Raw genomic sequence first — 18,501 nt, forward strand, 5'->3', positions numbered from 1 at the left:
AGAGAGGGAGAGCACATGAGAGGGGGGAGGGTCAGAGGGAGAAGCAGACTCCTTGCTGAGCAGGGAGCCCGATGCGGGACTCGATCCAGGGACTCCAGGATCATGACCTGAGCCGAAGGCAGTCGCTTAACCAACTGAGCCACCCAGGCGCCCGGTTTTTTGTTTTTTAATGAGACGAGTTGTAAATAAGCAGATAAACATATTTGGGTGAATTAGTTTCTTAGGCACCTAGACTAAGATAATGAAGAGCATATTTGGTAACACAGGTGTCTTCTGAGGCATCTAGAATTACTACCTTGGTATTTTGGTAGCCAGTGGGCAAGCAGAAAAGTGGTTGCAGCTTTCTTCTTAGCGGAAGGGGAAAGCAAGGCTAATTTCGGAGATCTATACTACTTCTCTTTGAAGAGAGAGAAAACTAGAATCCAGTCCTGGGATTGAATGTCTTTATTAAAGAAATGAGTAAATGGCAGCACAAATCAGCAATAATTTTGGAAGGAATGGGGGGACAAGGTGTAGGGTTATAATGTGATTATTTCATGGTCTCAAGGTAGCTGAAGAACTGTGCCTGAGGCCCGCTGATGAGTATTATACATTGCAGATGAAGGGCAAGACTAAAACACTAAAGGCCAAACCCTATGCCTTTTAGAAACAGAATCAAAACCTTACAAATTATCATAGTATTCAGTAAGATTGCATCTTAAGAGTTGAAATTGGAGTCATTTTCCTCAGAGTTTTCAGTTAGGAGCAAAGTTATAAAGTGAGTAGGCTTGAAGGAGGAACACCCTTTTGAGAATGTGGTTATTTCTGAAATGAGTCAATGCTTTCCCTTATTTTAATTTTCCATGATGTATTATTTCCTCTTGCTTTATACTTTTAACTACCCCCAATTTCTCTGAGAAAAAGTGTATTACAAGGAGCAGGATCAAATAGCAAGAGACTTATCACCTTAGCCTTTTAGAAATCCTACTGTCTTGTAGCAGATAATCTCAAATTAAAACTTATAAGGTTTTCATCAACTCTGGAAGAAAGATTTGTGTTTACTGATACAGAGCAGGAAATTAGGTTTGAGCAATCTCTAATGCTGATTAAAATGAAGTAAAAAATCGGTCCTCCATTTTGTACCACTGTACTACTCTCTGGTGCCCCCACCAGGCCTGTTATCTGGAATTAGTATCTGGGGAGGGGAAAGAAGGAATCCCTGTGATCCAATACTCCATCGCTTGAACCCTTTTCTTTGTGGCTTAAGGGCTTTTGAGAGAAACTGATGAGATAGAGAGATAGATAAATAAATAGATAGATAAATAAATAGATAAATAAATAAATAAATACAACACAACTCTGGCAGATTCATCAGCACCACCTCAACACAATAGAGGGGAGGGAGCAAGATTAATAGGAGAAAAGGGTGGAAAGGAAGGGGCTTGAAAGGGAAGACGGTGAGGGCAAGGTGGTGGGAGAGAGAAGTCTTGGGCTTAAAGCAAGTCCAATTCAAAGGAGTGGATACTAGCAATGGGAGCTCTCCAGAAGTTGAAGGTGCTGTATTCAAGGAGGGCATCGCCTTCGGAGTTTTTCTCCTGTTCTCCAGTTGCTTGCCCGGTCATTTTGCCAGCGCTGCTGTCTTTGATCTTGTAGATGGATGTATCTGACAGACCCAGGCCTTCCAGCTCCGACAGATCCAGTTCTGGAATGGGCATCCTCCAGAAAAGAAAGGAGCTGTACTGGCTACTCACGGGGTCCCTCATAACTTCCTAGAAAGAAACCACTTGTTAGTCTTCATGCTACAGCAACCTCTTCATGGCCCATGGCCTTTCCTTACTTAAAAACTTTACATCCCCATTTGCCTCTGTACATGATCCAAGTTCCCTAGAACAAGCTTTGGGACCTCTTCCTTTATGATGGTTTTCTACCATTTCCTAACTTCTCCCCATCTTGAAATGACTTAATTCACTGCCTACTCCTTCACGTCAATCTTGGGTCTGGTTTTCAAGGCTTTCTAGAATTTGGCCCCAACCTTCCTAGCAGTAGCACATTCTCTGCTAGTTATGCTCATTCCTCTCTTGCTTACCTTTCTCTACTCTCTGCTTTTTTCTTCTACTCTCCATCTTTTTTTTTTTTTTTTTTTTTTTTTTTACTTACTAGATCACCAGTTTATTATAAAAGACTGTAACTCAGGAACAGCAGATGGAAGAGATGCACAAGGCCAGGGATATAGGGAAAGGGTGCAGAGCTTCCATGCCCTCTCCAGGTATACCGCTCTCCCCACATCTCCACATGTTTTCACCAACCTGAAAGCTCCTCTCTACTCTCCATCTTAAAATAACTACCTAAGTTTCAAGACTACTGGAGGAGTCCCTAGAAGTATTCAAGTCCTTAGAGGAATCTTTCCCCTGAATCCTTATTATGTTAGTAAATCCTCAACTTCTTCTTGACTTTGGCTTAATAGGTACCTCTATAAAGGGCTTCCATGACATTTCTGCTTTCTGTTTTCCTCCCTGCCTTCTAAACCCTACTATAAACTCACCTTTCCAGGAGGTCTTCCTTAAACTTACTCAGCTCCCTCTACCCTGTATCTTCCAGCATCTCTGCCAAAACCCTGTAGAGTTTTACCTATTATCAGTTTGGGGCTACAGATCACTGTTATGTGTCTTGTATAGGGACAGTTTCTCTCCTGCAAGAAACAGTTTCTCTAAAGGTAAAAACCAGTCTACTTTATACCTTCTTCATAGGTGCTGGGCTTTGCACACAAAAGACATTCGAAACTGTAATTTTCTCTCACTATTTAATACAATCCATAACTTGCCACCCCCCATCTATTAGCCCATAGGTAAGTCTTAACAGCCTATATTTCTCTCTAGCCTACCTCTCCTTCAAAACAAAACCCAGGTGCTAAAAGAATTTTCCTGTGCTATAACAAGACCTTTTTTCCTTAATCCCAATGCTAGATTATACCTGAGAGCAAATGGATTGGAAATTCCAGGTAAGGAGAATAACAGCTTAGACTGGAAGGAGAAAGTCCCTTGTCAGGATTAGATACTGTTCCATGCTTTAACGAGTGCTCCTAACACCTTTCCTGCTCATCCCACCCACATCCTGATATATGACTATTATACCTCCTGCACCCTGCTGGTTACTAGCCAAGGGAAGGGGCCAAAGCATTAGTTGAAATGTTCCCAAAGAAGCAGAAAGAACATTCCATTGCCTCCAAAAATAAAACCCCCATTTTAAAAGGCCTTCCTCCCAGCACACTCCATTGGCTCCTACCAGACCTTGAGGGTCCTAAATAGTGGCCTTAGATAGGTTCCTAACTGCCTCCATAAAATGTGTTAGGCAAACATGATAACCACTACACTATAGAAATTCTATAACCCCAGGTAATGTGAACCATCTCAACTAAGGCTGAAAAACAAAGTCTTAATCTAGAGCACAGTTATGTGTGAGTGTAGGGGCTTAGAACAAGTGGGTAGCCTAGGATGTTTTTAATGTTAAAAGCCAATTGTCAGTTGCTCTTTCTCTTCTGAGGTTCAGACTCCAAAATAAACCCTGGGAACTGAGCATTACTCAGCAGAGAAGCTGCTTAGAAGGAGGGTTATGTGGGCGCCTGGGTGGCTCAGTTGGTTAAGCGACTGCCTTCGGCTCAGGTCATGATCCTGGAGTCCCGGGATCGAGTCCCGCATCGGGCTCCCTGCTCTGCGGGGAGTCTGCTCCTCCCTCTGACCCTCCCCCCTCTCATGTGCTCTCTCTCTCATTCTCTCTCTCTCAAATAAATAAATAAAATCTTTAAAAAAAAAAAAAAAGAAGGAGGGTTATGTGGGGACTGGAACAGGGTGGGGGAGCATGTTAGAAAGGTGAGGTCATCATCCTATGATATTCAGCTCTGATCATCTCCACAGTAATTTGCAGAGACGTGTACAGAAAGAGAGGTACAAAAAAATGGTTGTACCTCTCAGCCTACCAACTCCAGCTTCAGTCTGGGACTACAGAGATCCCAAGATGCAAACCTCAGGAATCATCAGTGTTACTGACTACTGACTAACCACAGGGATTTTTTTTGTCCTGTTTTTTCTGATTTTGTTTCTTTCCTTCCTCCCCCCCCCCCCTCTCCCCCCCCCCCCCCCCCCGCCAAGATTACCAGTTATTTGCCTACCTTGCTGGCTTCTTTTATATCCCCTCCCTTACCAGTCCCCTCCAGAGCAAGCTTAGTATAATGCTGGGCACATAATATGTACTTTAAAAAATAGAATCATGGGGGGAAAAAGCCCATAGGATTTTAAAACTAGGAAACATGTGGGGCGCCTGGGTGGCTCAGTCGTTAGGTGTCTGCCTTCGGCTCAGGTCGTGATCCCAGGGTCCTGGGGTCGAGCCCCGCATCGGGCTCCCTGCTCAGCGGGAAGCCTGCTTCTCCCTCTCCCACTCCCCCTGCTTGTGTTCCCTCTCTCACTGTGTCTCTCTCTGTCAAATAAATAAATAAAATCTTTAAAAAAAAAAAACAAAAACTAGGAAACATGTTCGGGGTGCCTGGCTGGCTCAGCTGGTGAACTGTGCAACTCTTGATCTTGGGGTTGTGAGTTTGAGCCCCATGTTGGATGCAGAGATTACTTTAAAAATGAATAAATAAATACATTCTGTGCTATAACATAGTGTATATTTAGAAAGAAGGAAAGAAAGAGAAAGAAAAGAAAGAAAGAAAAGAAAAAAGAAAAGATGTTAGAAATTATCTAGTGACTTCTGAAGCCTTCTAGCCAGTTGGATCCAGGTCTCATTCTCAATCTGGTCTTTTTTTGATGTGCTGCACATAGATAGTTGTCCACAGTTTTATATAATCCTATACCAATATTCTCAAAACTTGCTCCTGAAGAACAGATATTCAATGGATTAGGTGTTGATTATTCCTGTGACTCTGATCTGAATGATGAAAATGCAAAAGGTAGTAGAGAGCAAGCTAGAATCTGAGGGAAAAAGCTCTTTGACAAACTGAGTCCTTTTCTTAAAACCAGAGTATATATAAAAATTGTCCAAACAATCCCTGAGTGTCTGGCAGTGTGTCTTGCAATTAAAAATGCTAAAGGAAATTTTGTGAAATATTAACTCACAAGGCCTAAAATTTCTGGCTATGCCATTGACTCAGAGACATGTACATAAAGTACCAAATGCATTCTAGAAAGACACTCACACAAGCATGTATGGCATTTAAAATCAAGTCAAGAACATTGACTACACAGAAAATTGAAACTAAAATACCATCTACATTACATTACATTACATTCATTAGTAATGAAATTTTGGTATTTAATATAGTATAAATTTAATTCCCAAATCTCCAAATTTTGCAAGAGGTCCCTTTTCCAGCAAGCTTTCTCTTCCCCTCCCCAAATGTTCTCCACCCATACCTCATCTTTCTTTACATTCCTTAAAGGGCTTGGACCACAACATACGCTCAATAAATACTTCTAACGGTCCTTCATTTTAAATTATCCAGATGTTTTAGGCAAAGGTAATTTCTAAATATCACCATCTATTCTTAGAGATACATGATTAGCAAATACATGGTATAAAAAGACACACTCTCTCTGAGCCACACAGACACACCCAAATACCCTTTGTCTAGACCCTCTGTGGGAATCCAAGGCCTGCCCAACAGGGCCTTGCTGTGTCATGCTGCCACCTTGGGGGGTGGGGTGGGGAGGAGGACAAGGGATGGTGGTTGGAGGGGATGGAAGCTCTCTGGCATCTCATTATATTTGCCTCATTCTGGTCTTGGATTTTCCTGTTAGCCATGACCTCCCCCCATCTATTCCCACTGAGCTGCAAATAAGCATTCCTTTTCCAGAATCTGCCACCATATGTAGCTTTTGTGCGCTGTACTGATTTCAATATGGGATCAGGCAATTCTCCAACATAGAGGCCTCCGCCTTCCTACTTCAAGCGGCCTCTTTCTTTGGAGCAAAGGTTTGAGATAGGGAGTGGGAGACTGTTAAAAGAGAGGTCAGGATTACTTTCAATATTATCTCATCCCTTCCCCCAAATTCCCTCCTATGGAGACAAATCAGTTTGGGGTGAAGGTAGACACATCAGTGGAACACTACAGAAAAAAAAAAGTAAATATAGGGAAGTACAGGCTGGAGCAATACAGGAAGACTAGAGAGTCATCAAAAAACAGGTAAAACAAATTATAGCTTGAAAAAGAAGGTACAGATAACGACTGAAGATAATACATAAGACAAAATATAGGAAAATAGATACTTGAAATGAGATAAATGCTGAGAAATGACAGCTCCATGTAAATTGTTAGAAATTAATGTCTGTGGATTAGAAGGCAAGGATGGAGATCTTAGCAAAGAGATATAACAAGGGGACCAAAAAACTACTCATTGTTCATAGCGCCCCCTTCTCTCCTCTTGAGCCGTCCCCCAACCTTATCCTTATTTAGGGTCTTCAACCTAACCAGAAGCAGCTGCTCTTCTATCTTTGCAGCCCCTTGCCCCCCTTCCCTCAATTCAGTTTACCTGTTATCAGTGAATTACTGGTGTGTTCCAAAGATGGAAGGAGTATCTCGGGGGCTCCGGCGTCTGCTCTGGGCTGGAGAAAAAGCTGTTGGGGCTTTGACGGCTTTGTCTTCTCACTCCCTCTCCCTCTTCTGTGGCTGAGTCTATCTGCTCAGTCTCCCCCTGCAATGCAGCCCCTCCTAAGAAGGGCGGAAGGACTCCCCGCCCCCTCCTTGCCTGACTCGGCTAATTCAAATGATAGGTTCCAGAACACTTTAGGGAGGGAGACAGGATTAAAGCATCTCCGTAGGCTTATTGGTCGGCACAATTATTCCCGAGCTCTTACAGCACCCCCATGCTGACTGGGGTGCAATGAATGAGCAGTTAATTGTCCCTTAATTTTAGGCTTATGGATTAAAAAGCTTAGCTCTAGATAACAATAGAGGAGTGTCCCTTTATTCCCCAATTTATGGATTTCAAGTCACGAAGTATTTTATTTTTGAGAAGCAGAAAAATCCTCCACCCCTCCCTGCAATCCCTACTCTTGCGACTCGCCTCCGCACCCTCACAATGAGTAAATAAACCTAGCCCCATTCCACTTTGGGTAGAGCACAAGAGGACTGGGGGTTGTGTGTGTGCGTATGGGGGCGGGGGGTGACTCTGCGAATCTCTAAACTTGGCTGGGTCCGGGGGATTTGGGGGCTCCGCTTAGTTTTGCCCCGCAATGCCTGGCGCGCAAAGGGGACGTGCGACTGCGGGCAGCGCAGCCTGGGGGCCCGGCTCAGGAGAGCCCCTCGTGGGCTCCACGACCCCGGCTCGCGCAGCCCGGGCGGCGGCCGTCGGGGGGCTGCCAGGCCCCCTCCCACGGCCCCGCGTGGTGCAGTGCCTCACCAGTCCAGGGGGGAGCAGTGCGCCCAGCTCCGGGCCGGACGGGTTTCGTAATCGCGTCGCCGCCGTTTCCGCCCTGAGCCAGCCCCACCTCTGCCGGCCCGCCCTCGGCTCCCCTGCCGCGCCGCGCCGCGGAGCCAGCCCGGGAAGCCCACACTGGCGGGCCCGGAGCGGGAGCCCCCCCTCCCCCGCACCCGCACCCGCAGCCGCAGCCGCTGCAGCCGTACGCCTCGATGCCGGAGCACCGCAGGTGAGACCGCCGCGTGGGTCCCCGGCCCGCGCGCCCCGCCTGCCCTGCCGGACGGAGACGCACCGGATGCTGGGGGGAGGAGGGAGGCCAGGGCTGCCGAGATGCTGGGTCGGTGGGAGAAGGGGTGCGCTCCCTGAGTAACAGTCTCCATCCACTCCGCCGCTCGTGTGGCGCGCAGGCCGAGGCCGCTGTAGAGTAGAGGGCAGGAAGGGCCTGGGGGGCCGGGGCGGGGGGAGGCGAGAGGGGGAGAAGTTCTGGAGACTCACTAACCTCGGTGGTGGCGTGTGCGGGACTGAGTGTAGCACAGCGGGGCCCTGGAAGGGCTAAGTCTGAGCCCGAAGCAGCCACGGAAGACAGTGACAGAGTCCGAAAGATTCCCAGGGAGATCCCAGTCCTAGTTCAGCGTTGGGAGGAGCAGAGGATTTCTGGGTAGAGTTGGGGAGCGGGCAGACATGGAGTCTCTGGGACTGAATCCACTGGGGAGGGAGCTTAGGGCCTAGCCCTGTTTCCTCGTAAGCCCCCACAAGACCTTTCCTGGGGGAAGGACACAGTTGGTGCTGGGTCAGATGCCTGTCACTTGACTGGAAAGTGCGTGTCCCCCTACGTCTCTGCTGCCCCTCAGCAGCCCTCCATGTCTGGAGGTCTCCACAAGGAACCAGCTGCAGCCCCGGGCTTGGAGCCAGAATTGCCCACTCTATTCTCTCAATTCTCTTTCTCTTTCTCTTTCTCCAGCTGCTTCTTGTGAAGGCTTGTCGGGCAGCGGGTTGGAGGCCTTGGGGCTGAAGGCAGCGGGACCGGGAAAACCGGTTTCAGGCTAGGACAGGACCCGGGAACTACCTCTGTACATCCTCTCTGGAACCTTTCTGCCATCCCTCCTCCTGCTCACTCACTATAGTTTGGAAGCTCCTAAGCCCCAGTATGACCTTGGTGTCTCCTAGCTCCATGTTTCACCCTTCCTATCTGGGACTCTGGCCCAGTTCTCAGTGCTACTTGTCTGTCAGGATATGGCCTTACACAGTCTAATGCTGATTCCTCTTGCCGTTTTCCCAGCCCCTTCCCCTCCGCTGGGAGGGGTGGTGGGGGCACGGCACACTAAAATAGTGGACAATGAATTTGGATGCCTCTTCCTCCTGGGCTAAGCAGCCCAGGACTTCATTTTTCCTCAGCCCACTCTTCTCTAGATATTTTAAAGAAGGAGAGTGGCAGCCGGTTGCTCTTACTTCCTTTTCTGGCCCTGGCCCCCCACCCCCACCCCACTGCCACATTCACCCTGCCCAGTCTTCTCCACGCTCTGACCCCACTGCCAAGTTTCAGAGATCCTTATGTTCTATGTCCTAGGGAATGGAATTTCCTGGTCACTTCTCATCATCATTGGCCCTTTCGTGCCAAGTCCCACATACGCTTTCCCTCCACCCAGCTCTGGCCGGGTCCCTGGAAAGGGAACAGAAACATCCTTGTTCCCTCCGCTGCCCCTTTCCCTCCCTCTCTTCTCCCCTCTTCTCTCCTCTCCCCTCCCACCCTCCACTTCTGTCCACTCAGCTTTGTTCAGAAGGGGTGTTGGGGGAGAGTCCACGCTCTGTACATTCTGTCTGGTGGTGTTGGGGCTTTCCTCTGATTCTTCATTGTTTTCTTCATTCCCCCGCCTATAACCCTTACCAGTCGCCACCACCACCATTGCGACAAACCGTGTGACTGACTGACTTCCCCACTGACCACAGCTCCCCTCTCTGGACAGCTGTGTTCTGACTTCCGCCCCGTCCCATTACTCCTCCCCTCCAGTGGTGGGAGGGGAAGTAAGCAATAGCCCAGACTCCTGGGTCCTTCTCTCCCCTTCAAGCTGTATCTCAGTGTGCCTGTGACCTCATCCCAGAGCTATTAAAAAAAAAAAAAAAAATCCTCTCAGTTCTTAGATCAGTTTAGAGTGCCAGAGCATCGGGGCTCCAGGCCCGGAAGGGAGAGAGATTCCAGTTCATGCTAGAGGGTAATATTCGTGAAACGGCCCTGTTTGGCGTCTTTGAGGCTGCCTGTATCATAGGACTGGGGACGTGCAGTGAGCACAGAGGAAACCCAGATGGGCCCTACCCTGCCTGGCAGGGAGGAAAAGGGGAGGAAGTTCTTCCTTGGACACTAACGCTGTTGCAGCATTCCTTGTGTCTGGTTGGCTGATGAAGCTTGGGAATGGAAGTGGTGAGGAGGGAGGAGAGAACAGGTCCCAGCATGATGGGAGGAGGCAGGTGGGGAGGCCTGGGCCCTACGGGGTGTGAGGCAGAGCAGAGTGGCACGATGGGACATGTGAGGAGGGTGGGGAGGCCGGAGAAAGATTCCTCGGGGAACGGATGGCACCTGGTACGCGCACAGATGCGGCCATGCCACGGGAGTGCACACACGGGACACAGATAAACAGACTGGAGACAGCCTTCAGGAAGGCTCTCAAAGCTTCTGAGAGAGGTTGGATCTCAGCTGAGGGAAATGAGGAGGAGCAAGGGCAGGGAATAGAGAGGGAAGAAATTCCTCACTGTAGGAAAAGTCTTACTTGAGGTCCAACCTGCTGCAGTTAGTCACCTGCAACCTGAGCAGACAGGTCTCTGTCTTAAAGAAAATCTAGATGTTCTGGGCGCCTGGGTGGCTCAGTTGGTTAAGCCACTGCCTTTGGCTCAGGTCATGATCCTGGAGTCCCAGGATCGAGTCCCGCATCGGGGTCCCTGCTCGGCGGGGAGTCTGCTTCTCCCTCTGACCCTCCCCCTTCTCATGCTCTCTCTCTCTATCTCATTCTCTCTCTCAAATAAATAAATAAAATCTTTAAAAAAAAAAAAAAGAAAATGTAGATGTTCAGGGTAAGGTAAGGAAAAAGGGAGGGACAAGGGCGGAGGCCCTGTTTGTGAGAACGAAAAACCACCATTTCCTCTTCAGAGTCACTGAACTGCCCCTCCCTCTCTGCCCTAAACCCAGGGAGAAGGGAGGTGGGGCTTGCTCATTTTTGCCGCCATCCTTCGGCCCCTCCCATCCTCACCCTAAATGCTTCTGTCCCCTTCCTCTCCCTTGGTTCCAGCAGCTACTGCTCCACTACCTCTTGGTGCCCTTCTGGATCTTTTCCTTTCTCTGGGAGTCAAACTGTGAGGTCCTTATGCTTGGAGGGGTTAGTGTTGGGTGCAGGACTCGGGACTTTGAGGGAGAACGAGAAGACCTGGGCTCATCAGGGGGCTTCTCAAGGAGGGAGTGGTGGTAGAGGTGGGATTTCGCACTAACTTTCTTCTGTCTTTACTTTCTGCTCAACCAGAGTTCTGCGTCTGAGGAAGACATAACCTCGTGCCCGCCTGCGCACCCTGCACCGGCCCTGCTAGCCCCTCAGGGTCCGAGACGCTGACCCTCCCCGCCCAGCCAAGGGTACCTTGGACTCTGCTGTCCCCAGACCCGTGCAGCTGAGCAGACCCAGGTGGCCGTTACACCTGAGGGGACTGAGGAGTGGGCAGTCAAGGCACCAGAGCAAGAGCCCTCTGGGGCCTCAGGCAGAGGAGTGAAACTGGAACCATCAGGGAACATGAGTGAATTTTGGCACAAACTGGGTTGCTGCGTGGTAGAGAAACCCCAGCCGGTGAGTCCCCAGGCCCAACCCCCACCCCGGCACTCACAGAAGTCAGTTACTGGGGCCTGTGAGGCAGACACACCACCCACGATCTGGTGCCTAGAAAGCAAGCTGCTTGCTTCCCTCTCCGTCAGGATAGTCTCTCTGGCCAGGCAGGTGTGTACGTGGAATCCAGGGGGACTGGGTGACGGAGGAAGTGAATCGTCCTAGCTATCACTTCCTGTTTCTGTCCATTCTGAGCTGGGCAGGGGTTGTAGGTGGCACTTAATGCCGGTCACTTTTCCCCATTGTTTCCTCATCAGCCAGAGGTGACTTGGATATGTCCTTTCTTTGTCTAGTATTCACTCTGCAGGCCCCTGCCCTCACCACCCTCCCTGTGTCCTTTCTGTGTTTATATTGTTCCAGACTTGCCTTTCAGACCCTAGTGATTTCCCTGTTGTAATGCCACATACCTTTACCCATTGGGCCGTTAGCTCTTCCCCTAGTGGTTTTCAAGACTCTATTCCCTTCTTCCACTTTCAGACCTAACTCCCCTGTCTTCTCTAAGCAGAAGAAGAAGAGGAGACGAATTGACCGGACCATGATTGGGGAACCAATGAATTTTGTCCACCTGACTCACATTGGCTCTGGGGAGATGGGGGCCGGAGATGGACTTGCCATGGTAACAAGAGAATGGGGAGAGATTGATATGGGATTGTGGCCTAGAACCTTTCCCCTTTTCTGAAGTGTAAGCTGGGGACATGGTAAATACTTGGTGGGGAAGTAATCCTGGAACTAGGATTCTAGTCCTGGTCACCAGCTGCATAAACCTGAGACCTGGCATTTCAGGTCTCAGGCCTAGGTTCCCTCATTTTTACAATTAGCATATTGTTCTTCATCAGGATGGGGGATATATATGACTCAAGACTTATTTGGAGGGCTTTCTCCAACAACCAAAACCCTGTTAATGAAGAACTGCTATTCCAGTGCCATAGTAAGTCATATCGTGGCTGGGTGTGTTGAGGCAGGAAAAAGGCTGAGCGCCCCTGACCTAAATGATGTCAAATACTCTTTTCTGCTCTCAAAATAAGGGAAATGGGCCTGGAGATAGTGAAGGAGGCTTTTCACCAATCGTGAAACTCAGATAAATATGAGAGTCCTTTGTGAGAGGTCTTATTAGTCAGAGACCCATTTTATCTCACCCTCAGGAGAGTCAGTATGAAGGGATACGTTGAGACTTCCCTTGGAAGAATGGCTGTTGGTTTTCACCTTTTCAGACTGACTTTATTGCCAGGGAGATGGGGTCAGCGTCTTCCATGGAGGGCACAGGGGCGATCACTTACTGTGCAATATCCAGACTTAGGACGAGGGTCTCACATGTGCTTTTTCACAGACAGGTGCAGTTCAGGAGCAGATGAGATCCAAGGGAAACCGAGACAGGCCATGGAGCAATTCTAGGGGATTGTAGCTCCAACAGAAATGGTGAGTGATTAGAGAAACCCATTCAGTACCTCCAGCCCCCGTCAACACATCCTGATGCCCTGCCTCAGAACCCCTATCCTCTGCAAGAATGGGAGGTGAGAGGAGGAAGAAGGAATTACAATGGGGGAGTCAAGAATTTCAGATGTAGGGGCGCCTGGGTGGCTCAGATGGTTGAGCCTCTGCCTTCAGCTCAGGTCATGATCTCCAGGTCCTGGGATCGAGCCCCACGTTGGGCTCCCTGCTCAGCAGGGAGTCTGCTTCTCCCTCTCCCTCTGCCTCTCCCCACTGCTCCTGCTCTCTCTCTGTCTCTCTGTCTCAAATGAATAAAAAAAAATAAAAATAAAAAGAATTTCGGATGCAGAAAGGCAGAGAGAGAGGGAGGTGCAGACGGAAATCAAGAAAAGAGCACCCTAGAAATAGTTGAGAGTCTGCACTGGGTGGTGCCTTCTCCCTGACGCCTCAGTTTTCCTTGAGGCTTATCTTCCTTCTTCAATTTCTTTTTTAATCAGGTTCTGCTGTCTGAAGCCTCTGTTCCATGTCCAGCCCAGAAGAGATGCTGCCCCCTCCTCGAACCAGTGACCCCAGGGCCCCTCTTTTCCCTCTCTGCCTATTAGTGCCTCAGAAGGCTTGGGGGCTGGACTCCCTCTCTTCCCTCTGGCTCTAGCCCCTCCTGGAGATGGGCTCAAGGCAGCAGGACTGACCAAGTGACTACTGGTTGGCCAGAGGAGCTCAGCTGAAGCCCTGGACACTCAGATCTGAGATAGGAGTTTTCTGGGAACCTGGAAGGCGTTCCCTTCTCCTGAATGACGGTCTAGGTGCCATCTGTTTTTAAACTCTTAACCTGGAACTCCTTAAATGGGGTAGGTGGGTGAGATTACCAAAGCTGAAGCCGGCTTTGCTGAGAAGCTCCTTACCTCCCTGCCCTTCTCCTTTTTCCTCCTGGAATGAACTGAAACAGAGGTCAAGCAGGGGATGGGAGGGTGACCACTGCCTAGTCTCCTCTTTCTCTTTAGATCTCAGACCTTCAGCTCACGGTCCCTCGATATCTGCCACTACCAGCTCTTTGTCTAGTAGGCCTCTAACCCTGTTTCTGCAGCACTGTGAGTTCTCCAACATCTTTTTCTTTTTTAATTAAAAATTTAACTTAAGATGAGTTCTCTTAATTATCCCCCTCCTACTACCTCTACCTTTAGTCCCATCCCCAGTAGGAACCTTATTGTTTCCCATTGAATGAGAGCTAAGGTAAGAAGTGGGTCTTAACCTGATGGTACCCCATTTAAGTCTTGGGGACCTGGCCTGCCCTCTGCCAATCTCCCTGCTGGCCCAGGTGAGGAGGAAGAGGGATCTGGAGAGAAACTCAGAATGCTGCAAAACTAGGAGGTGTGTCTCAGAGTGGACTTCCTAACCATTGAGATTGAGAGGGTAGGTTGAAAACAATCATCTGTGAGTTTAGGGATCTTAAGATTCTCACCACATGGGAGCAGGGATACCTCTAGAGCAAAGGATTCTCAACGTAGGCACTTCTGACATTTGGGTTGGATAATTCTTTGTAATAGGGGACTGTCCTGTGCATTTTAGGGTGTTCAGTAGTGTATCTGGCCCACCCTAGTTAGGACAACCAGAAATGCCCCCAGATATTGCCAGGTGTCTCCTAGGAGGCAAAATCACCCCCAGATGAGAGCCACTGCTCTAGACTCAAGGTATTTTTCTTTAAAGTGTTTTCCCCACCCTACCCCCATCCCATTATTCATCCTAAGCCTGAGCCATAGATGAACCAGGCCCTCTTGCAAAGTAGGCTCTATAGGGCTGCACATAATGTCTGAAACAGTCCTTTATTCAGTGTGTTGCTTGTGCTTGCATGGGTTCATGTCCCTGATGGATGCGTACTGTGCTTCTCCATTCTTGTTTGCAGGAGGGGTTCCTGCAGTGTGGAGGCAGGAACAGAGTATGGCGAGATTGGGGAAGGGAGAGAGGAAAAGCAGTAGGGCCACAGACACCCAGGTTTATCCTCTGCAAACTTTAAGCTCTATTTCTGTGCCCCAGTCCCAGAACCAGACACAAATAAGACTCAGGGAGTTTTGTCTGAAGACCAGGTCCCACTCCCCACCTGGCTGAAGAGTCTGCGTTAGGTGGGAAAATAATGCAGGAGCAGGGTCTTTAGGCAGTTTTTCTTCTCAGGTGTTTTTTCTTCTGGCCCCTCCCTTGCAGGGTGGTTAGGAAGGCAGAACATGACCAGTGAGCTCCTCCTGCTCTGAGACAGGATGGGGGTCTCTCATTAGCTCAGCAACAAGAAGCATCTTGATGGTGAGGGGGGTCAGGAAGGTGGGAACTAGGATCCACTCTGCTGAGTCCACCATCCATCCAGTTTGCCCCACCTATAGTGACACCTTCTAATTTTGTTCCAATTTCAGTGTATTTCCTGCCACTTTTCAGGGTCTAAGGTTGGTCATACATTCCCAATTGACTGTTCCGATCTACCTAGTTGTTCTGAAAGTAGCTCATCTTGTCCTAAAGTAGCTTAATAGCCTGAGGGCTATAGTCAATCTGAAGGGTTCACAGGATAGGGGAGAAGGATGGGGGACGCATGGACTCTGGTCACCCCGATCTTCCGCCTTGTCCTAACGCCTCTTCTTTGGACACAGTCGTCTTTGGTATTCTCTTGCCTTTAGCCACCTTTTCTAACGTGTATGCTACCATCACTTGAACAATACTTAAAAGTGATGGGAATGGGTTTGAGAGTCATAATTTATATTAAAATGTGTTGGACTTTTAAATACATTTTTCAAATAAAAAATGTTTAAGCAAAATAGTCACAGAGTAATCACTACAGGCATGTTTTGGGTCAAAGGATAAATATGGTTGATGAAGGTAACTGCTAAAAAGTAGCTGACATGGAATTTTGTGCCAACATCACCCTTTGCAAGGAGAGAAGGCCAAGTATTGTGGAGGCAAGGAGAAGACCACCATCATCTTTCAAGGGCTCAACTCCCTGTTCTTCCTGTTCCCTCCTCTTGGCATTCTTCTGAGATTTTTCAAGTCTTTAAAGAATCACTTGTTTAAAAACAACTTTGCAAATGAAGAAGAGGAGCAACATCAACATTTTGTCCTGGGGTGGGGGGGAGAGTATAAAATACGCTGGGGGCAAGGGAAGGGATCAGGCCCGATGCTGCTGGTTACACAGTTCAGTTTTAAGGTTCAAGAGATTTCTGGTCTCCACCCTCAGATACCTCTGTAAAAAGACACAAGACCAAACAATTTTTTTTTCTAGTTTTGTTTTTCTGTACTAAAAATATCCAATGGGTGCTGGGATCGAAAGGGGTGGAAAGGTTGAGATGCTGACACCTGTTGCGGATGAAGTGGCCATTACCTGCGGTTTCTCTCTATCTGGGTAAGGAAACAAAATAGAGAAAAAGGGCAAATATTATAACTACATCTATATTCTTTTCCCTTCCTTGCTTCATCTCCCTCCCCAGAAGCCCTCATTCCTTCAGCACCACTGACCCCTGTTTATGCTTCTTTTTTATACTGAACGGTATTGGATACCCAAGGAGAAAGATAAAAACTGGCAAAACGACAGACCACGTATACTATTTTATTGTCCTTCCCTTCTCCCCAAAGTTCCTGAAATCCTGTCAATTGAGAATATTTTATCCAATCAGAGCCTTTGGTAGTTCATTTGGTAAAGCAGAGGACTATCCTTCCTGAAGAATTCTTAAATTGCTGGAAATAATCCCAGGGGTTCTTTGGGATAGTGGTGGTTAGGGGCATCAGCACTAGGGTCAACCAATCCTGTTGTGACTGTCATTCACTAGCTTTGTAAATCCCTGTTCCTTCACCTGTGAAGTGGGGATAATTCTACCTCACAGCATTGTGAGGATTGATCCAGGTCAAGTGCACATAGTAAGACCTCAAATATTGGCTGTTGTTACTATTAAATTGCATTAATAAACAGAACTATTAATATCTTCCACATCTATTATCTGCATCAAGCATTGTTGATACATCTCTAATCTTCACAATTTGGGCAATAATCCTCCCATGACCAATGATACACATTGCCCATTAACCAACCAGCAGTGGCTCAAGAAATAGGTGGACTCAGTGGCTAACGATGTGAGTAACCAGTATATTATGCATCAGTGACCAAACGAGGTAAGTAACACCTCATGCAAACACTTACTGGTTGCATCTCTGTGAACACTGCAGACAGACTGTTCCAAATATCCTCCAGCCCGATCCTGACCCGTCTCCAAAAAGCAAGGGCTGGACTGGGGCTGGGGCTGGGGCCAAAGAAGAGGAAGGGGGTGGGTCTGATTCTAGAGCTGAGGGGGGGTATGGGAGTGGTGGTGGTGGTGGTGGTGGTGGTGGTGGTGGTGGCGGTGGCGGCGGCGGTGGTGGCGGTCTGAGTGGTGCAGCGGGTGTCAGAGCAGAGATCGGAGTCCAGAGGGCACTCCTCCCGAAGCCGGTTGCAGGGGCACTTCTCGTAGGTACAAGGCCGGTGCTCTGTGCGCAGCTGGCTCAGCGCGCCAACACGAAGGCGCCCAGAAAGGCCCTGCAGCTGCCCGGCCCGGGACCGGCTCATGGTGCCCGACCTGCAGTGGCAATGCCACGGGCCCCAGGGCATCAGCACCAGCCGCAGATCCTCCGGAGGTGGTAGCGCTGTGTACGAGGGCTGTTGCCACCGGTTTGGGGTGGACCCTGCTGTTGACCACTGGCTCAAGGTATTGTCAGGGTGCATTGTGTCCCCAGTAGGCTGCCAGCTTTTGGTCGGCAGGTCTGAAGACATCCTGATCTCAGGCTCCTGGGTATTTGCTTTAAACCTTGAGCTGGGCACCCTCGCTGTATTGTAACTCCTGCTGAGAGACGCTGCAGTGATGTTATTCTTTCTGGCGTTAATCACAACCCCCTCTTCCAAAGACTCATCCTCCTCGGCCGACGACACAATCGACTTGCTGACGCCTGTGGCCACTGTGGAGGCCAAGAGCTCCGCAGCAGCCGGGCCGGCCAGGCGGTCGGCACTGGCCCCGAGGTCATCCTCATCCTCTATTGTTACCTTCATCCTCCTGGGACCACCGGTCCGGAGGGTGGTCGGGGGGCGGCGGGACATGGGGACCCCGAAGCGGAGACTGGCCCGCTGCGTCTCGGTGGAAGTCAGGCCTTGGGCCCCCGCCGCCCGGGGCCCCAGACTCAGCAGCAGGGCCCAGAGCAGCGCGCCGGCGGCGGGGACCATGGGGCCGGCCGGTGTGCGGCTGAGTGGGAGGCCAGCGAGGGTGGCCGGGACTCCTACCTTCTCTCGCTCCCTTCCGCTCTCGACCTGGCGGGTCGTTTGAACCGCGGCCCGCGGAGGGTGGGGGGAGGGGGACTCCTACGCGCGCGCCACGCCCCTCCCCCAGGCCCTCGCGGAGCAGACCCGGGTATGAGCTATTTCAGCTTAGGAACCACTGCGGCCAGAACTCCGTGCCAGAACCGACGGACGCATTGTGATGTAAGGGGCCCGGGCAAGTAGGGCACTTCCTTGGAGCAGGGCTTAAATCTCGCATCGCAGTTTATTAACCGCTACAGATCTGAATTGACTCAAGAGGACAAAAGTACAAGTTTTGAAAGCACTCCTTCCCAGACTCACAGGCAGCAGCTGTGACAAAGAAGGAAACCGCGGTTCTTCAAGATTTAGGGAGCTGACTCCTGGTTCCCAGCAGGCTGCGTGGTCAGTTAAGCCCTGCCCTCCCCTCCACCTCTCACGGAGCTTCACAGACTGCTAGAATGCCCCAGGTGGAAAGGGTCTTAGCACCTTCATTTACAGGGGAGGAAAAGGACACTCAGAGAGAGGCAGTTATTTG

The 18,501-nt window shown here is 49.4% G+C and overlaps 3 protein-coding genes across 5 annotated transcripts; 1 reads left to right on the forward strand and 2 right to left on the reverse strand.

Annotated features, from left to right (window-relative positions):
• Positions 1–421: 421 nt before the first annotated feature.
• Positions 422–8,058, reverse strand: MLLT11 (MLLT11 transcription factor 7 cofactor). Of its 3 annotated transcripts, none has more exons than XR_004298469.1 (3): positions 7,891–8,058; positions 6,504–6,665; positions 422–1,748 (listed from the first exon to the last, which is right to left on the reverse strand). XR_004298469.1 is itself a non-coding variant. In XM_032397069.1 (2 exons), the coding sequence occupies exon 2, from the start codon at positions 1,740–1,742 to the stop codon at positions 1,473–1,475; it is 270 nt and encodes an 89-aa protein (XP_032252960.1). In that variant the 5' UTR covers positions 1,743–1,748; positions 6,504–7,019; the 3' UTR covers positions 422–1,472. The 3 variants fall into 3 exon arrangements, 1 of the variants encoding a protein (XP_032252960.1); XR_004298470.1 differs by lacking the exon at positions 7,891–8,058 and adding an exon at positions 7,374–7,392; XM_032397069.1 differs by lacking the exon at positions 7,891–8,058 and having other exon boundaries at positions 6,504–7,019.
• On the forward strand, positions 7,496–15,723 carry CDC42SE1 (CDC42 small effector 1). Its single transcript, XM_032397070.1, has 5 exons — positions 7,496–7,620; positions 10,898–11,212; positions 11,754–11,864; positions 12,576–12,664; positions 13,174–15,723. Exons 2-4 carry the CDS (start codon positions 11,159–11,161, stop codon positions 12,648–12,650), a joined length of 240 nt encoding a protein of 79 aa, XP_032252961.1. The 5' UTR covers positions 7,496–7,620; positions 10,898–11,158; the 3' UTR covers positions 12,651–12,664; positions 13,174–15,723.
• Positions 15,724–15,814: 91 nt separating this feature from the next.
• Positions 15,815–17,905, reverse strand: CUNH1orf56 (chromosome unknown C1orf56 homolog). The gene is made up of 2 exons (XM_032397087.1): positions 16,845–17,905; positions 15,815–16,048 (listed from the first exon to the last, which is right to left on the reverse strand). Exons 1-2 carry the CDS (start codon positions 17,892–17,894, stop codon positions 16,028–16,030), a joined length of 1,071 nt encoding a protein of 356 aa, XP_032252978.1. The 5' UTR covers positions 17,895–17,905; the 3' UTR covers positions 15,815–16,027.
• Between the last annotated feature and the right edge of the window lie 596 nt (positions 17,906–18,501).

Source organism: Phoca vitulina, unplaced genomic scaffold, assembly GCF_004348235.1.
Source record: "Phoca vitulina isolate PV1807 unplaced genomic scaffold, GSC_HSeal_1.0 scaffold96, whole genome shotgun sequence".
NCBI classification, from domain to species: domain Eukaryota; kingdom Metazoa; phylum Chordata; class Mammalia; order Carnivora; family Phocidae; genus Phoca; species Phoca vitulina.

Bases quoted from the DNA above. Each gene is read 5' to 3' on its own strand.
- MLLT11 (XM_032397069.1), bottom strand. From the start codon at position 1,742: ATGAGGGACCCCGTGAGTAGCCAGTACAGCTCCTTTCTTTTCTGGAGG.
- CUNH1orf56 (XM_032397087.1), bottom strand. From the start codon at position 17,894: ATGGTCCCCGCCGCCGGCGCGCTGCTCTGGGCCCTGCTGCTGAGTCTG. The intron at 16,049-16,844 runs GTAAGTGTTTGC...TTCCTTACCCAG, and splicing joins TGTTCACAGAGATGCAACCA to ATAGAGAGAAACCGCAGGTA.
- CDC42SE1 (XM_032397070.1), top strand. From the start codon at position 11,159: ATGAGTGAATTTTGGCACAAACTGGGTTGCTGCGTGGTAGAGAAACCC. The intron at 11,213-11,753 runs GTGAGTCCCCAG...TTCTCTAAGCAG, and splicing joins TGGTAGAGAAACCCCAGCCG to AAGAAGAAGAGGAGACGAAT. The intron at 11,865-12,575 runs GTAACAAGAGAA...GCTTTTTCACAG, and splicing joins CCGGAGATGGACTTGCCATG to ACAGGTGCAGTTCAGGAGCA.